Genomic DNA, 20,124 nt, shown 5'->3' with positions numbered 1-20,124 from the left:
CACCTGCCCCTCAAGGAAACTGAGAGGCAAATGGGAGATGGAGTACAGAAAACAAACTGTAATGCAACATGATAATTTCTGAAAGCCATATAAAGTGCAAGGAGCATAGGTATATTAAGTGCCTCATTTGATTTGGGAAGTCAGGGAAGAATTCACAGAGGAAGCAAAACTTGAGCTGAGGAATACAAACTCAGACGAAAAAGGGAGGGCTTTCCAGGCAGAGGGCAACAATTTTTGCAAAGGCAGGAAACCAAAGGCTTAATATTATGCTAATTTCGATTCTCCCACATTAAGCTGTAAATTCAGTATAATTTCAAACTAAATCTTAACAGAATTTTTCATGGAACTTGATAAAATTATTTTGAAATGGGTGAGAATAGTAAAGAAAACAATGAAAAAGAAGAACAGCGGAGGCAGCAGAGAGACTTGCCCTGCCAACTACTAAAACATAAATTAATATTAAAATTTTGTGGTATTTATGTAAGAAGAGATAAGGAGAACAATAGAAACAATAAAAATTCCAACACAGGCTGGAACTGTGTAAGGGAACTGTAAATAATTAGGTATAATTGCCAGTCCAGGGCTCATTCAGCTTCATTTTTCCAGAAATTATGCCTATAACTTTTTAAGTTTAGGGAAATGATTGCTATGGATATAAACTGAATCAGTTATTTGCAAAGGAAATATTTGGTACATGAGTGTATTTGCATGTACATAAAAGTCCTACCTGAGCTCTGACATGTTCAACTGGAGATTTTGTGTCTCAGGGGTTTTTGTTTTTAATTTTGATGTATAGACTAGGAAAGTGGTACTGATGTTGTAGAAAAATATACTGAAATAAGTGTAGTTTGTATACGTGTTGCCAGGTTGCAGTATGTTAAATGTTTATACTGGCAATAACATATGCGTAGAAGTAAAGAAGTAATCCTCTATTTGAAGAGCGAAGGACATGGGAAACCTTCCCAGGCTTGTAAGTACACGTGTCTCCCTCCTCCAGGGAATACCTAACCTTGGACAGGATCCTCTTCCACACTTACCAGGCCACTTGTCATGAAGAGTGGCCAGTTGGAGCAGCAGGGGATTGGGGAGAGGTGAGGGAGCCAAAGAAAATGGCTCCTTAAGGTTAGAAACATGGAGAAAAGGGATTTGAATATCAGGGAATAGAAGAGGGCAGGGTTACACCTGGCCCTCCTCCAATTTTTCAACAGTGGATGTTAACTGGTCAAGTATATTTATTTGTTCTATTTGTGGCCTCTCTATTTTTTCATTATCCATTTCATTTGATTTGTTGTTTATTTTCTTGGTAGATATAGTACATAGAGATCTAAAACTGGAAAACATAATGGTTAAAAGCAGCTTTATTGATGCTAATGATGAAATGAACTTAAACATAAAGGTAAGATATTAGAAATGGTGGTAAGTATTTGCCTATAAACAGTTTGATAGCGAAGTGGCAAAGTACGTCCTCTTTTTAGATACATTTTGAAAGCTTTTAAACAGCCAAAACCAAGTGCTTGTGCTAAAAAAATTAAAATTTCACAAAAGAGGTTGTGACTGACAAGAATAATTTTACAAGTTAAGTGGTGCTATTGAATTTTTCTAAAGTACATATTCATTTGGATAGTTCTAAATCATTAGTTAATAGCAAACAAACAGATGCTCTGAATTCTAATTAATTTCAAAATTATGCCTGGTAATTTGATGTAAATGTGTTACAGATCTAGAGAAAAAGTGTACCTGGGGCTGTGCCTTTGATACTAAATTAATGCTAAAGTCTGTATTTCTCATTTAAAAATAAAGTTTGTATTTCTCATTTAAAAATACCCAAACTTAATAATTTGGGTATTAATATTTATGTCCTAAGAAAAATTAATGTGCCAAGTATTTATTCTTGAAGACTTTATTCAAATTAAGTGTTCCCTAATGTCAAATAAATGATAGGATACATTATTTATTACTTAGCACTTTAAAAGTGGCTGCTTTCAAAATATATGAATGTGTTAATTTAGGAATAAAATATTGTCTGTGAGTAACTTGCTCTGTTGCATTTAAATAGGTTTAACAGCATTGTTGTTTTACCCAAGTAAAGTAAATGTTCTTAAATATTTCCACTGTAAACTCTACGAGAACAGGAATTCTGTGTGTCTCATTCACTGTTGGTACCTGGAGTAGTGCCTGAAGCATAGTATGTGCTCAATTAATATTTGGTGCATAAAGGAATAAATGCTCTCCAAAGAACTGAATTGGATCATGAACGCTTTTACATATTTGATATCCGTATAAATTTTCTGTGGAGGAAGATACGTATCATAATGCTCCAAGTAGGATCATTGTGAACACTCCTGGAGAAATTTATTAATCTCTTTAGAAAAATAGTGATATTACGTTGTTGATAGGAATATTTTCTTACTCCACGCGGCACTGGAAACTTTCCATTCAGTGTCTGTGGACCAAAAGCCTATCTTTGATTGTGTGATCAATAAATGTGCCTGTTTTTCTGCTTTCAGCCCAAGGCTGTTCCAACTTGGGAGACAAGACCAAGGGCACGTACTGAATATTTAATAACCAAATGTTTAATGACCAAGATTTAGAACTGAGCAGAAAGCCTGCAGTTGCAGCAGTAGGCCTCCTGTGTATTTGTAGTTATATTGTGGTTTTTTTCCTGTTAATTTGCCTCTCGTAGTTTTTAATAGTGTAATAATTTTTTAAATTAATATACTCTAGAAACACAAAGGAAATAATAGTAAAGAAAAGATAGCATTTACTAGAGATAATGTTTTGTAAATAATTATTAAAGGGGGACGTTTCCTTGAGTGCTGACAAGGATAATGATTTGCATTTATAACAGTGCTTTAAACTGGAACATAGCTTGAGCATCAGAAAAATAGATGATAAACTTACTAAGGCCAGAATGTATTTTACAGTGAAAGAACTTTATAAAAATAACTTTTTTATTTGAAAAAAAGTTAAATGCCTTCTTGCAAGAACAACTTCCTATGTTGAACTGGTGAATTTAATTGAAGGAATGAACAGTCAACGTCATGGGTGTTTTCTCAAGATTGGACAAACCAAGCTTCTCTTTACCAAGTTTCTTCTTCAAAAGGAGGGGTGGGTGGGGAGGGGAAGCAAGGTCCTTATTAGTAATACAAGTAAAGCCCCTCCGTCCTCAAGAATCCCTGAATTAAATGCAGTCCAATGTGGTGAAAGTCCTATTTGCAGAATGAGTGAATTCTCAGACTGGAACACAGGTAACTCCGTATGAGTTTCTTCTTGTAGGTGACTGATTTTGGTTTAGCGGCGAAGAAGCAAGGAAGGAGTGAAGCCATGCTGCAGACCACATGTGGGACACCTATCTATATGGGTAAGTTAGTAGACTTAAAATGATTTTTTTTTCTCTATGAAAAAGTAGAACAACTAGTATGGATTAAAACTTGAGCAGTTCAATTTCACGTCAGGACTTAATGGCCCTGATCAAGCTACCTTTTCTTAGGTCAAATAATTTTAGTTGTTTTAGCAGATTTCTCATAGTTCTTATCTTCAAAGATTATAGTTTTCATTATTTCTCTGGGCTCTTCTTATAGCTGTTTATGTCTCTTAGGTAATCATACACCCAAACTTAATTATTGTTTTATTAATTCATGCTAAAACCATGAGTATGTTTTGCTTCTTTCCATTTTTTTATCCAATTTCATTGCCATCCAGTGGTTTTTCATAGAGTACTGATTAAATATATTTTATAAACCAAGTTGCCCATTTTTCTAAGTGTGATTTTTAACAGCTTTCCTGAAGTATAATTTAAATACCATAAAAATGTACCATTCAGTGATTTTTTTCATGCATTCACAGAGTTGTGCAACATCACCACAATCCAGTTTTAGAACAGTTCTATCCCCAAAAGTTGCCTCATGCCCGTTTGCACTCAATCTCATTCCCATCCCAACCCCAGGTAACCACTAATCCTTATCTCTCTAGATGGCTGTTTCTGGACATTTCATATAAATGGGATCATGCAATATGTAGGCTTATACGCCTGGCTTCTTTCACATAGCATGATGTTTTTGAGGTACATCCCTGTTGCAGTCTGTTTCTTTATATTGCTGAACAGTTGTCCGTTGTATGTTGTTTATATATTTATTAGCTGATGGGCATGTGGATTGTTTCCAGTTTGGAGCTATTATGAATAATCCTGCTACGGACATTCGTGTACAAGTTTTTTTTTTTTTAAGCTTTTTGTAAAATTTATTTATTTTATTTTATTTATTTTTGGCTATGTTGGGTCTTCGTTGCTGTGCACAGGCTTTCTCTAGTTGCGGCGGGGGGGGGGAGCTTCTCTTTGTTGTGGTGCGCAGGCTTCTCATTGCGTTGTCTTCTCTTGTTGCAGAGCACGGGCTCTAGGCGTGCTGGCTTCAGTAGTTGTGGCTCGCAGGCTCTAGAGAACAGGCTTAGTAGTTGTGGCACATGGGCTTAGTTGCTCCATGGCATGTGGGATTTTCCCGGACCAGGGCTCGAACCCATGACCCCTGAATTGGCAGGCGGATTCTTAACCACTGCGCCACCAGGGAAGTCCCTCGTGTACAAGTTTTTTTTGTGGACATGTGGTTTCATTTTCCTTGGGTAGCCACCAAGGAGTGAAATTGCTGGGTCATATATTATTTATGTTTATACTTTGTAAGAAACTGCCAAACAATTTTCCAAAGTGGCTCTAATATTTTACCTTTGCACTAGCAATGTATGAGAGTTCCAGTTTCTTCACATCCTTGCTAACTCTTTATATTATCTATCTTTTTAATTATAGCCATTCTAGTGGTTATGAAGTAGTGTCTCATTGTGATTTTTAATTTGTATTTTACCTTAGTGACCAATGATGTTGAGTATCTTTTCATGTACTTGTTAGTCATTCATATATCTTCTCTGATGAAATGTCTATTCAAATCTGTACCTATTGAGATGATCATATGTTTTTTCTCTTTAAATTTATTAATGAAATAATTACATTAATAGATTTTTAAAATGTTGAACCATCCTTGTACTTTTGGATTAAATCCCACTTGGTTTAATGTACTGCCATGTTCAATTTGTCACCACTTTATTTAGGAACTTTGAGTGTAGCTTTCTTTCTTTCAGCTGCCCTTGTCTTTTTTGATGTTAGGGTTACAATATCCTCATTTTAAAAATAAAATATTTTCACTTTTTGTATGCTCATGAACCACTTAAGCAATAGAAATTACCTGTTCATTAATTATTTGATGAAATTTCCCCTTAAAACTTTTGGTCCTGATACCCTTTGGGGGATAAAGTTTCTATTATTAATTTATATTAGGTTGTTCAAGTTTTTCACATCTTCTTGAGTCATCTTGATAATTTATGTTTTTCAGAAAATTTCAAAATATCCAGTGTAACATTTGCAAAAATGGATCCTGTGTTCAATCACAGAGAAAACTCCTAAAAGTTGGAAAACTTTAAGTCACAATTATCTAGTATAATGAAGAAAGCCAGACAGAAAAACCAAAAGGCTAAATAAATTAACACACATTCACATGAGCATCAAACACATCCCAACCACCTAGGAAATTTAACCCCCCCACCCCACTGGCAACCACCCATTTGTTCTCTATATCTATGAACCTGTGTCCATTTTGTATTATATTGTTCGTTTGTTTTGTTTTTTAGATTCCACATATAAGTAAGATCATACAGTATTTGTCTTTCTCTTTCTGGCTTATTTCACTTGGCATAATAACCTCAAGAACCGTCCTTGTTGTTGCAAATTGCAAGATTGAATATTTTATGGCTGAGTAGTATTCTATTGTATATGTAAACCACATCTTCTTTATCCGTTCGTCTATCAGTGGGCACTTAGGTTGCTTCCATATCTTGGCTATTGTACATAATGCTGCATTGAACATAGGGGTGCAGACATCTTTTCAAATTCTTGTTTCTTGGGGTTTTTTTCCAGAAAAATACCCAGAAGTGGAATTGCTGGATCGTGTGGCAGTTTTATTTTTAACTGTTTGAAGAATCTTCATACTATCTTCCAGAGTGGTTGCACCAATTTCCATTCCTACCAACCAGTGCATGAGGGTTCGCTTTTCTCCACATCCTCACCAACATCTGCTACTTGTTGTCTTTTTGGTGGTAGCCATTCTGACAGGTGGGAGGTGGTATCTCATTGTAGCTTTAATTTGCATTTCCCTGATGGTTAGAGATGTTGAGCACCTTTTCACGTACCTGTTGGCCCTCTGTATGTCTTCTTTGGAAAATGTCTATTCAGGTCCTCTGCCCATTTTTAAATCGGGTTGTTTGGTTTTTTGATGTTGAGTTGTATGATTCTTGGTATATTTTGGTTATTAACCGTTATCAGATATATCATTTGCAAATATCTTTTCCCATTTAGCAGGTGGCCTTTTCACTTTGTTGATAGTTTCCTTCTCTGTGCAAAAGCTTTTTAATTTGTTGTAGTCCGATTTGCTTATTTTTGCTTTTGTTTCCCTTGCCTGAGGAGACACATCCAAAAAATATTGCTAAGACCTGTGTCAAAGAGCATACTGCCTATGTTTTCTTCTAGGGAGTTTATGGTTTCAGGTCTTACATTTAAGTCTTTTATCAATTTTGAGATTATTTAAATTGTATATGGTATGAGAAACTAGTCCATTTTGAGTCTTTTGCATGTAGCTGTCCAGTTTTCCCAACATCATTTATTGAAGAGGCTGTCATTTTTCCATTGTATATTCTCGCCTCCTTTGTCATAGATTAATTGACTATATAAGTGTGGGTTCATTTCTGGCTCTCTATTGTGGCTCCATTGAGCTATGTGTCTATTTTTGTGCCAGTACCATACTGTTTTGATTACTGTCACTTTGTATTATAGTTTGAAATTGAGCAGCATGATATGTCCAGTTCTGTTCTTTCTCAATATTATTTTGGTTATTCAGGAGGGTCTTTTGTGTTTCCATACAAATTTTAGAATTATTTGTTCTAGTCTGTGAAAAATACCATTGTTATTTTGGTAGGGGTTGCACTGAATCTCTAGATTGCCTCGGGCAGTATGGTCATTTAAATAATATTAATTCTTCCAGTCCATGAGCATGGTATATCTTTCCATTTGTGTCATCTTCAATGTCTTTCATCATTGTCTTGTAGTTTTCTGAGCACAGGTCTTTTACCTCCTTAGTTAGATTTATTCCTAGGTATTTTATTCTTTTTGATGCAATTGTAAATGAGATTGTTGTCTTTTTTTTTTAATTGACGTATAGTTGATTTACAGTGTTGTGTTAATTTCTGCTGTACAGCAAAGTGATTCAGTTATACATATGTATACATTCTTTTTTCTATTGTTTCCTTTATAGTTTACCATGGGATATTGAATATAGTTCCCTGTGCTATGCAGTAGGACCTTGTTGTTTATTCATTCTATATATAATAGTTTGCATCTGCTAACCCCAAACTCCCAATCCACCCCTCCCCTACTCCCCTTCCCTCTTGGAAACCACAAGTCTCTTCTCTATGTCTGTGAGTCTGTTTCTGTTTTATAGATAGGTTCATTTGTGTCATATTTTAGATTCCACATATAGGTGATATCCTATGGTATTTGTCTTTCTCTTTCTGACTTACTTCACTTAGTATGATAGTCTCTAAGTCCATCCATATTACTGCAAATGGCATTATTTCATTCTTTTTTTACTGCTGCGTAGTATTCCATTGTATATATGTATGACATCTTCTTTATGCATTCATCTGTCAATGGACATTTAGGTTGTTTCCATGTCTTTGCTGTTGTGAATAGTGCTAGTATGAACGTAGGGGTGCATGTAGCCTTTTGAATTAGAGTTTTGTCCAGATATATGCCTGGCAGTAGGATTGCTGGATCATATGGCAGCTCTATTTTTAGTTTTTTGAGAAACCTACATACTGTTTTCCATAGTGGCTGCACCTATTTACATTCCCATTAACAGTGTAGGAGGGTTCCTTTTTCTCCACACCCTCTCCAGCATTTGTTATTTGTAGACTTTTTAATGATGGTCATTCTGACGTGTGTGAGGTGGTACCTCATTGTAGTTTTGATTTGCATTTCTCTAATAATCAGCGATGTTGAGCATCTTTTCATGTGCCTGTTGGCTGTCTGTCTCTCTTCTTTGGATAAATGTCTGTTTAGGTCTTCTGTCCATTTTTTGATTGGGTTGTTTGTTTTTTTGTTGTTGTGTTGTATGAGCTGTTTGTATATTTTGGAAATTAAGCCTTTGTTGGTCGCATCACTTGCAAATATTTTCTCCCAGTCTGTAGGTTATCTTTTCATTTTGTTTATGGTTTCCTTTGCTGTACAGAAGCTTGTAAGTTTGCTTAGGTCCCATTTGTTTATTTTTGCTTTTATTTCTATTGCCTTGGCAGACTGACTTAAGAACAGTTTGGTATGATTTATGTTAGAGAATGTCTTGCCTATGTTCTCTTCTAGGAGTTTTATGGTATCATGTCTTATATTTGAGTCTTTAAGCCATTTTGAGTTTATTTTTTGTGTGTGGTGTGAGGGTGTGTTCTAACTTCGTTGATTTACATGTGGCTGTCCAACTTTCCCAACACCACTTGTTGAAGAGACTGTCTTCTTTCCATTATACATTCTTACCTCCTTTGTCAAAGATTAATTGACTTTAGGTGTGTAGGTTTATTTGTGGGCTCACTATTCTGTTCCATTGATCCATATGTGGGATTGTTTTCTTAATTTCTCTTTCTGATAATTTGTTGTTAGTGTATAGCAATGCAATAAATATCTAAATATTAATTCTGTATCCTGCAACTTTACTGAATTCATTTATTCTAATAGTTCTTTGTTGGCATTTTTAGGATTTTCTGTATACAGTATCATGTCATCTGCAAACAGTGATGGCTTTAATTCTTCCTTTCCAGTTTGGATTCCTTTTATTTCTTTTTCTTATCTGATGGCCATGGCTAGGACTTCCAATACTATATTGAATAAAAGTGGTGAGAGTGGACATCCTTGTCTTGTTCCTGCTCTTAGAGGATATGCTTTCAGCTTTTTACCGTTGAGTATGATGTTCACTGTGGGTTTGTCAATATGGCCTTTATTATATTGAGGTATGTTCCCTCATACCCACTTTCTGGAGAGTTTTTTGTCATAAATGGATGTTGAATTTTGTCAAAAGCTTTTTCTGCATCTATTAGGATGATCATGTGGTTTTTACCCTTCAATTTGTTAAATGTGGTGTATCACATTGATTGATTTGAAGATATTGAACCATCCTGAGTTCCTGGACTAAATATCACTTACTCATGGTATATGATTCTTTTAATGTATTATTGAATTTGGTTTGCTAAGATTTTGTTGAGGATTTTTTACATCTGGTTCATCAGTGATATTGGCCTATCATTTTCTTTTTTGTGGTATCTTTATCTGGTTTCGATAGCAGGCTGACACTGGCCTTGTAGAATAAGTTTGGAAATCCTCCTTCCTCCTCAGCTTTTTGGAATAGCTTGATAAGGATAGGTGTTAATTCTTCTTAAGTGTTTTACAGAATTTACCTATGAAGCTATCTGGTCTTGGACTTTTGTTTGTTGGGAGTTTTTAGATTACTGATCCAAGTTTATTACTGATAATTGGTCTCTTCATATTTTCTATTTCTTCCTGATTCAGTCTTGGGAGAGTGTACATTTCAAGGAATTTATCTGTTCCTTCTAAATTGTCCATTTTATTGTGATATAATTGTTCATAGTAATCTCTTATGATACTTTGTATTTCTGTGGTGTTGTTTGTAACTTCTCTTTCATTCTGATTTTATTTGTGTCTTCTATCTTGTTTCTTGATGAGTCTTGCTAAAGGTTTATCAATTTTATCTTTTTGAAGAACTGGCTCTTAGTTTCATTGTTCTTTTCTATATCTTTTTAGTCTCTATTTCTTTTATTTCCGATCTGATCTTTATTTTTTCTTCCTTCTACTAATTTTGGGTTTTGTTTGTTCTTCTTTTTCTAGTTCCTTTAGGGGTAAGGCTAGATTGTTTATTTGAGGTTTTTCTTGTTTCCTGAGGTAAGGCTTGTGTCTCCATAAACTTCCCTCTTAGAACTACTTTTGCTGTGTCCCACAGATTTTAGATCATTGTATTCCCATTTTTATTTCTGTTTAGGTATTTTTGATTTCCTCTTTGACTTATTCAATGGCCCACTGATTGTTTAGTAGTATATTATTTAAACTTCATGTGTTTGTGCTTTTTGCAGTTTTTTTTTTCATTTTGCCCAATTCTCTGTGTCTGTTTCTATGTATTAGGTATGTTGGTTGCGTTTTCTGATCTTGGAGAAGTGGCCTTATATAGGAGATGTCCTGTGGGGCCCAGCAGCATGCTCCTCTCTGGTCACTGGAGCTATATGTTCTTGGGGCAACTCCTATGTGGGCTGCATGCACCCTTCTGCTGTGGTGGGGCTGACTACTGTGAGCACACTGGTAGGTGGGACTGGCCCCCAGCCTGGTTGGCTTTGAGGCTGTGTCACGTCCATTGGCTCTGGGCCTGCTAGAAGGTGGGGTAGGCTTACTGCAGGGTTAACTGCATGGGGCTGCTGCTGGCCTGCTGGTGGGCAAGGCTGGGTTCCCACATGGCGTCTGAATGGTATGGGGGGCTTAGTGCTGGTGTAAGTCTGCTGGTGGGCGGGCCAGGTCTTGGCAGCTGTCTACCAGGGGGTGTGGGGCTGGTGTGTGCCCGCTGGTGGGTGGGGCAGGTCTCGGCGCTAATAAGCTAGGGGGAGGCATCCAAAATGGTGCTTACCAGCACCAGTGTCCACGTGTTACAATGAACTCCCCAAAATGGCTGCTGCCAGTCCCCAGGGGGAGTCCTAGTTGCTCCCTCCCTCTCTGGGAGGTTTTCCAAGATCATCAAGTGGGTCTGACCCATTTTCAAAGTACTGCCTCTGAGCTGGGATTCAGAGTGGATGAGATTTTGCGTGCACCCTTGAAGAGTGAAGTCTCTTGTTTGCTGTAGCGCTCCAGCTCTCCTGGACATAAGTCCTGCTGGTTTCAGAGGGAGACGTTCTGGGGGCTTTGTATTCCTGGTGCAAGACCCCCTGGGCTGAGGAGCCTGATGTGGGACCAAGAGCCCTCACTCCCTGGGGAGGACCTCAAGACTGTGACATTCCTCCTGTCTGTGGCTCGCCGATCTGAGAGCGTAGGTCCTAACTCTACTGTGTCTGCGCCCCTCCTATCCATCTTCTTGTAGTTCCTACTTATGTCTTTAGTTGTGGAAATTGTTTTCTGCTGGTTTTCAGGTCATTCCTATAGACAGTTGCTCTGTAAGTGGTGGGAATTTTGGTGTATCTGTGGAAGTTCATGGTCTTCCTGCTCTGCCATCTCGGCCACCCAGTCAATATTGTTAATCTTGCTTGCTTCCTCTGTTGATTTCTAAGAGAGTTATTAAAGTCACTCACCACCGCAGGGCTTTGATAGATTCTTTTGTACTTTTAGTAGATTTCTTTAAAATATACTTTATTGAAACATAATTTACATATAATAAAATGCACAGATTTTAAGTGTAAAGTTTAATGAGTTTTGACAAATACATATACTTGTACAATTACCACCTCAGTGAATATATAGAACATTTCCATCACCCCAGAAATTTCCTTTGTGTCCCTCTCAGTCGATTCCTCACCCAGACCCCAGCAACCACTGATGATTTCCATTACCTTAGTTTAGTGTTGCTTGTCTAGAATTTATATAAATTGAATCATAAGTATATATTCTTTTGTGTCTCTCTTCTTCTGTTCCATGTAATGATTTTGAGACTTACCCGTGTTGTTATATCAGTAGTTTATTCATTTTTATGGCTGAGCAGTATACCTAGTTCATTGTTTCTTTGTCTACTTGATGCATAAAGCTTCTAAATTGTTCTATCTTATTTGGGAAGAGGCTACTTTAGATTCTGTTCATATCCTCCTGTTGGCAAAAGACATCTGGTCTGTAGTTACATGGGGAAAATATATCCAAGCACCCTGAGTTTTATGCCTGCTTATTAGTTGTCTGCACTGTGAGACAAGTGAGAGAACAAGAGAGAAGGCAGATGGTTTGTGGAGCTTTGCTGACTTCCTAAATGGCTTCTTGGTCCAGCCAGTCTGGCCTTTGCCTCCCTGTGAGAGCTGTGATGACAGTGCAAGTAGAAATGCCCCTGATAATTAAGGTGATTCCGAAAGAGGGAGTGAGGGCTCTGAATTCCGGGCCCCTGCTGTGTGATGCACCTACATGGAGATCTGTCAGGGAATCGGATCACGGAATCTGCCCTTGTCTTAGACATGCAGCCATAGAGCAACTTGAGCTTTAATGATTCCATATTTTAAAAGTTTAAGTAGAGTTAAAGAATACAAGTAATTGCTTAAAGGGAAAATATTAATTTTAATTTTCAGTGATTTAGAGAAGAATTATTCAGTTTGTTAATTATCTACGGTTGGGCCTGTTCTCTTTCTTCTGTTTACCTTTTAAGTCCTTTGTTGTTGCTTTTTAGTTCCTTTAACAATAGGCAGAGGAAATGAAATTTCATTTGCTTTTAGTAGTTATAAAAGCTGTGTGTATGTTGCGGGGGGGTGATTGAAACTGTTTTCTAAAGTAAAAACACCTTTTATATGGGAGGCGCTGTGTAACAGTGTCGCTTTAGGTGAGTCGCTTCATATGTGTACCTGAACCTTAATTTCCTCGCTGGCAAAGTAAGTCATGGCTACATACCCGTCTCACATGATTCTTAACATAATTTACACAAATAACATCATCTATACAAAAGTACTTTGTAAATTTTAAAGTTCTATTCAAATACACACAGTTGACCCTTGAACGACGCAGGGGTGAATCCACGTATAACTTACAGTCGGTCCTGTGTGGTGCTACCTAGAAGTATAATAGACATATTCCTGGAATATCATATGTGACTTTTTAGAAAGCCAGCCATTATAAAAAATCTAATCATTAAAAAATGTGCTACCTCAAAGTAAAAAAAAAAGTTCTACTTTGAGAAGATTGTTTAAAGGAACCCTATTGCGGACACATTGTAAGTAAGTAGCCCAGAGTTGGGGAGTCAGGAGTGCCTGCATCCTAGTCATCATCCTGGGACTAATTGGCTTTTTGATCAAGTTATGTTATAGGAGCTTTCTGTCTTAGTTTTCTCATTTAGAAAATGTGGAAGATAATTCATACTGTCATAGGAGTGCTATGATGTTATTATTACTACTGTTATTTTACTGAAGTGATTTATAACCGTTTATCTTAGTTTCTCTGTAAATCCAGATTTCTACCTATTGGGCTTGTTTTAAATTGTATCTACTTAAGGTATGTTTTCAATTCTATTTTTGGCAAAGAACTGAGATATTGTCTTCTACTATAACTACACAATCTTTGCAAAATCATTTCTTAACAATTTGAAAGAGATGAAGAGTTGTGCATTTAGCTATACAGTGTGTGCCATTGTTCCATTAGGAGCTAAATAGCAGGGGTGAGGATACAGCGACGTCAATTGTTAAGCCTATACATTATTCACTTAACATCTGCTGTTGGTTCTCTTTTTCCCTGTGGGGGAATAAATTACAGCACATCAGCACATTTTTCATGCTTTGTGTTTAAGCATTTAGAAGTCATTTTTTGTATTATTAATATTATTTTATTTCTGCTTATTTGGCAGCCCCTGAAGTTATCAATGCCCACGACTATAGCCAGCAGTGTGACATTTGGAGCATAGGTGTCATAATGTACATTTTGTAAGTACCCTGCTAAGTGTACAACTTAAAACGAATGGATGATCCCTAACAGTAGAATTACATAGACTTTAAATTAAAACTGAACAATATAGTTTTAAGAAAGCGACTAAAGAAACAGTTGGGAAGTCATTCTAAAAGGTGTCTTATTAGTTGTCAGGTACATCCATTAGGTATTTTTTTAATACAATCAATTTATACCTTTCAGCTTTGCTTTTCATTGATCTATAAATGCTACAATGCACTGTATGATCTGAGCCACATGAAAAACTTGCCTCAGCACCTCCCTGATCCGTTGCCACAAAACAAAAGCTTCTCTGTATTTTCTCAAGAGATTCACTTATAGAGCGTCAGGTAGAGGGAGGTCCTGGGACCTGGCACTAGAGCCACCTGATGGACAGGGCACATGTGAGGAGCGGGCAGTAACCAGATAAAGGTTCAGCCCAGGGTCCAGGGAGTATTCTGTTGTTTCTACTTCTCTTCATGCTACTGAAAATGCTGGCCTTTCTTGCTCTCTCTTCTGTCTCACTCTCAAGATTCAGTCAAACCCCATGGCCTGTATTTTTCCTTTGAAGTGTCCTCACCTATTATTTCATTTCTCTTCACTTGTATCATTTCTCCTTATGATCCCTTTCTGGAAGATTACAGTGTCTTTCTGTCGGTTCTTCTGCCTCGGGTTCATCCTTCACACAGTTGTCAGAGTTGTCTTTCTAAATCACAAATCTGATCGTACTACTTTCCTGATTAACAACCTCTGGTAATTCTCCCTTGCTATAGAAAAATCTCAGAGCATCCCCGCATGGCGTAACACAAAGCTTCCACTGCCTGGCTCCAGAGTGCCTTTCTAATCTTGGTCTGCATATGTGTTCCCATTCACTTACCCTGTGCTGGTGGCCACTCTAGGCCACTCCTTATGACTCAGGCACCCTGTATTGCATGCTTCTGGGTCTTTGCTCATGCAGTTCATTCTGCCTAGATGTTCTTTTTTCTTCTCTACTAACCTCTTTCCTGGGTGTGTCCAGCTCACACAGTAAAGACTTCTATTTCCCTAAGTCCTACTCTACCCCAGCAGAGTTACTACATTCATTATGTGTATACTTTTTGGAATTTAAGGCTGTAGACGAAGATGCATGTAAAACAGTAATGTAGAAAGAAAAACAAAATAATAAGCATATTTAATCAGGAAAGTTTGCACATATGTAAATATGATAGAATAAATTTTTCACTTTTCTGTGTTCTCATTGCACTTTTAAAAGCTAGATTATAATGGAATATAATTATTGTATTATGTGTATTGTGCCTGTTTCTCTTGCTCTAAATTCCATGAAGGACAGAGATATGATCCATCTTTGCATCCCTGGTATCTGGTATAATAGTAGACATGTAGTCAGTGCTCAATATATGTTTGTTAAATTGAATTAAAGTGAATTGTCTAAGAGCTGTTCTGAAAAGTTAGTGGTCACTCTTCTGCCTGTTGGTGAATATGAACATTTTTATGTTGATGCAACATTAGTTTTATGGTCATATTGAAGATTTCACTGTGCACTACCTCTTCCAGATCGTTTCTAAATATTGACATCACAGTAGTTATATTTTCACAGTCCTGTGAAATGGAATACACGGGTAGTAGAAATTGGATGTTGTGATCGTAGTTGTAACTCAGATAGCTGACATATCACTGCTTAGATTGCATAAAGTATAAATGTATTCACAAAGTTTTTGATCATTGTTCTGTGCTGATTAGAATCATATTAAAATTCTGAGCCTTAGTTTTAAATTAAAAATACAACTATTTAAAATTAGTGTTTTATACTCTCACGACTTTCTGGACAACACAAGTCAAACATAATACATGTGAACTATGATTACACCATTCATGTGGTATTTGCTGCCTTCTTAGTTTGAATTTGGTGTTAAGGGAAGTGACAGTGTATTACATACCTTAAATTTTTTTCTCCTACTTAAAGATGTAATATTAATTTTTCTGCTTCTGAGTGTGACTGCATATCATAATAATGACATATTTTTTTCTTTACAGTAGACTCTTACTTAGCTAATCAGTGCCTATTCATTAATCTGCCGAGCCCAGTGGTCTTATAGATAATTTCGTTCAACAAGGGTGCAAACATATTACCTTCTCCAGGGGGGTTATTTTCTTGTTTATCAGTTACCCCTGTTTCATTGCTACTTAATTGGACAATGATGACATACTTTCTCAAGGTGAAATTGACATAAATACTCTTTATGGGCACTATCTTTTGCTGTTTTGATTCCTATGAAGCAAAATAATCGGAAGGCTTTAAGAGGCATTTTTCATGTCTTGGGTTCCCTTTTCTGGATGTGCAGAAAATTGCTATTATAAAATTTCATACGCTGCTGATTGACCAACCATTAGATACATTTTGTGTGAATAAAATTGTAAAGGACAGAAAAAAGTGGAATTTTTAAAATGAAGCCCTTGAGCTATATAGTTGCATGCTAGTCAGGCAGTGTGGGAGCAGCTAAGAAATTGGTGAATGTGCATATCACTGGTTGTTAACAGACTCAATGAGCCAGGCTTTTGCTGGCCTGTACTTGCTGTAATAGATTGTAATTGTCCAGAAGACCATTTTTTTGGCTTTTTTTTAAATTGCATTTTAAAACTAAACAGTAGTAAGGCAAGTAAGATCAGAGAGAGGAGGGTCAGAATGAGCTGGAGAAATAAAAAGTATTAAAATGAGAGTTTGCAGAACAATTTAATAAATATTTATCACTTAACAAGAACCTATTGGTAAATGAAAAGCTGTGTTGTCCAGCCTAGTTTGATAAATTGCTAGGATGAGAACAGCTCTCCCCCTCCCCCCCCAGAAAATCATTGTCATGTAAGATATTTACCAAATTTAGACTTATTCAAAAAATATTCATGGGAAAGGTTTTCAAAGAACTTTAAGAAAAATATGACTAAAACCAAAAATCAGTAAAAATCTGTTAAGAGACCTGGAGATCATTATACCTTATACTTATGTACATAATAAACCAGCATTTGGGAAGTGTAATGGAATTCTGCCGTTTTACTGTTTCCATAATAAAGTGGAAAAGTATAATCCTGAGAGTTGAAGAATAGACATACAGAGTTAGAGTTGCCTCAGTGATGAGTCCAGGTCCAACTTCTCTCTGGTTGTCATTGGGAAAATCTGGTTGTCGCCTACAGGGTTGCCCTCAGATGTTGGGGTTGATGATAAAGATGATGGCTAACGTTTGCAACTTTTAAGCATGTTCTTGTAGTTTTGGACTAGATCACCTATTGAAGCATAGGCTTGCCATGCTCTTTGTAAAGTATAGCATGGTACTTCCTTTTAAAGATTCTAAAGACTCATAGTCCCTGTACTACAGAATTTACAAATAAGCCCATGTTTACTGTATACACATGGCTTTACTGATGTTGGTCATTACATATACTCAGCTTTCACCCTTCCAGACTGATCTTCCTCATTCAGATTTTCTTCATTTTAGGTATCATTTTTGAAGAGTTGTGGCCATTTTAATGGATTTTTGGTTTTGACTCAGAGCCTGTAGACCCCAGGGTTATTCTTACTATCACTAACATTCGTGTAGCATTTTACCACGGATAAAACTCTTACATGGTCATTAGAGTCTGATAACTCTCGTTAGACTCTGATAACTCTGTATATCTTTCTTTTAAGTCCAATGTGAATTATGTACCTTAAGGTGTTACCTTACCTTTGCTCACATTGAAGTGTTTCTCCTCTATCATCCACCACTATTACTGTGCACTTAAACTCACACACCTTTCTGTATTTTAACCCTTTAGTGTTTCCCCACCTGGAAGAGCTTTGGGTCATTTGCAGATGTGGAAGTTCCAATGTATACAAGAGCCTAGCAAAGATCTTGCAGAAGCCCTTCGCTTCCATTTCTACATCCAGAGAAGTTCCCACCTCTTTCTCTCCTTTACTTAAATGTGAAGCACCACTACTTCCAAGTCCTGTGGAAACTTAATTTTTAATAGCCTCATTCTGATTATTTTTTTTAAAATCTTAACAAAACGACTGTCTTTGTTGTAGATTATGTGGAGAAGCGCCCTTTATGGCAAGCTCAGAAGAGAAGCTTTTTGAGTTAATAAGAAAGGGAGAACTACATTTTAAAGATTCAGTCTGGGATTCCATAAGTGATTCTGGTAAGTATAGATTTGTTATTATTTACTAAAGCAAGTATACATAATATAAGAAATGCGGCCATTAATTCAGATACTTTAGATCTCTGGTTAGTCATTAAATTTACTTGTAGAAATACACTATTTACTTGTGGTAATAGTGATATCTTCACTATGCTTGTTAAAGTTGAAACTTTCAGCAAAAACAGAAAATGCACGATAAAAATTGAATAGGAAATTTGCTGATCATCTAGTAATTTTTACTATAGACCATAAACCAGGTAATCCAGGCAATAAAACCTCACTTTAGGCCTTAAACTTTATTTAATACTAGCCATTGGTACTGATGATATTTATTTTATAACTGAGAAGTTTCCTTCATATCATACAGACCTAATCCTAAATAAACTGGAAAATGTGTGGTACTAATTATAGTTGAGATAAATAAGACTTTCAGGATTTTTCCCTTATTTGCAGCTAAAAGTGTTTTGAAACAACTTATGAAAGTAGATCCTGCTCATAGAATCACAGCTAAGGAACTACTAGATAACCAGTGGTTAACGGTAAGTTACAGTATTACTTCTTTTTTTTCTTTTTGGCATGCTGTCATTGCTTATTTCTTCTCATCTGGCCTTGTAGTTTATATATAGTCTTCTTAAAACAGTCATTTAGTTTCATCTTCTGTCAAGTTAAAAAAATTATTGAGTGTTGCCACGTTTCTGAAATGGGTATTTTCAAACTGTTAAAATTACTACCACAGTTGATTATATATGTTTATAGAGGTTTAAATGAACTTTTGTATCAAATCCAGTAAAATAGAGTCCATTATTAAAGCTGTGGGATATTGAAGCAGTCTATATAGTTTAGTGATGTAAAGCACTGGAACCATCTACTTCTCTTTCAACTCTTTGGATGCAAGGAATCTTCAGGGATTCAGAAAAGCCAAGGTCTTCTAACAGTGTCTGTTGCCTGGCTTGAAATCTTGAGTAATTATTCATTTACATATTGCTTTCCCCCATTGGACTAATGCCTTGAGCAGTGACCCTATGTCTTTTTTTTTTTTTGCGGAACGCGGGCCTCTCACTGTCGTGGCCTCTCCCGTTGAGGAGCACAGGCTCCGGACGTGCAGGCTCAGCGGCCATGGCTCATGGGCCCAGCCACTCCGCGGCATGTGGGATCTTCCCGGACTGGGGCACGAACCCGTGTCCCCTGCATCAGCAGGCGGACTCTCAACCACTTCGCCACCAGGGAAGCCCTTGTGACCCTATGTCTTATGATCTTTGTATCCCTGTACCCAGAACATTACCTGGTCACAACAGGAACTTTGGAAGAGGATGCTACTACCTCTCAGTATTTATTTTCTCTTTCTTCTGTGGAAATGAGGATCCTGACTTTTAGCTGGTAACATTGCTATCTTGTCTTCTTTGCTAGTTCTTCCCCATCATCGCTAGTTATGGTGCTGGTCAATGAGATCTAAGTGGAGGTAGGAGCAATTTCTGGGAAGTGTCCTTAAATGGAGGAGGTATGGCCTTCCTCACATCCATCTTCTTCCCTAGAGACTGAAATGCAGCTGTGATGGGTGGAGTTTAAGTAGCCATATTAGATCATAAAGTGGAATTTATAAACGGGTTAGCAGAGCAACAAGATGCAAGGAACCAGGGCTCTTAGCATATAGAGCTGCTATGCCAGCCCTTGACTGCCTACCTCCAGACGTTTTCATATGAGCAGGAGACAAATGTCTGTCATCTTTGAGATACTGTGAAATATGCAGTTAAACCTAATACCAGTTAATACAATAATAAATAATTGCTGGATGAGTAGATGATTCAGTAAATGAATATCTGTAGGTATGTCAGAAAATGTCTGAGAGTGGAAATTGGAGATTGTCTTAGAGACATAGAAATATTGCTACGTAATATTTATCTATGCAGAAAGTTATTTTACATCTATGACTTGCTAGACACTGTGTTAGGTACTGCAGATACATGATATGCTTATAATGCAGTAGTAATGTTGAGAGATGATGGTGGCTTGGACAGGGTGGTAGCAATAGAGTTGAAGAGAAATAAATGTAATATATTTTTTAGGTATATTTGATAGGGCTTGGTGATGGATCAGATAAGGGATAAGGATAAGGGAGGTATCAGGATGATTTTTAGATTTTGCTTTAACAACTGGTTGGATGGTAGTGCCATTTACTGAGATGTGGAAGGACTGTAGGAGAAATAGATTTTTCTTTTTCTGGGGAA

At 36.9% G+C, this 20,124-nt stretch overlaps 1 protein-coding gene across 1 annotated transcript in view; it reads left to right on the top strand.

Moving 5' to 3' along the window:
* The window catches only part of STK33 (serine/threonine kinase 33), a 181,515-nt gene that overhangs the window by 117,255 nt on the left and 44,136 nt on the right, over positions 1-20,124 (top strand). Inside the window, exons 7-11 of the mRNA XM_007459841.1 lie at positions 1,308-1,396; positions 3,277-3,361; positions 13,653-13,728; positions 17,787-17,899; positions 18,353-18,438. Of these exons, the coding sequence (XP_007459903.1) occupies positions 1,308-1,396; positions 3,277-3,361; positions 13,653-13,728; positions 17,787-17,899; positions 18,353-18,438 (449 nt within the window). The remainder of the gene's footprint in view (positions 1-1,307; positions 1,397-3,276; positions 3,362-13,652; positions 13,729-17,786; positions 17,900-18,352; positions 18,439-20,124) is intronic.

The sequence above is a fragment of the Lipotes vexillifer genome, unplaced genomic scaffold, assembly GCF_000442215.2.
Source record: "Lipotes vexillifer unplaced genomic scaffold, Lipotes_vexillifer_v1.1 scaffold61, whole genome shotgun sequence".
In the NCBI taxonomy this organism is placed as follows: Eukaryota; Metazoa; Chordata; class Mammalia; order Artiodactyla; family Lipotidae; genus Lipotes; species Lipotes vexillifer.
Note: the sequence above shows the minus strand (reverse complement) of the source record. Positions and strands in the feature narration are given on the sequence as shown.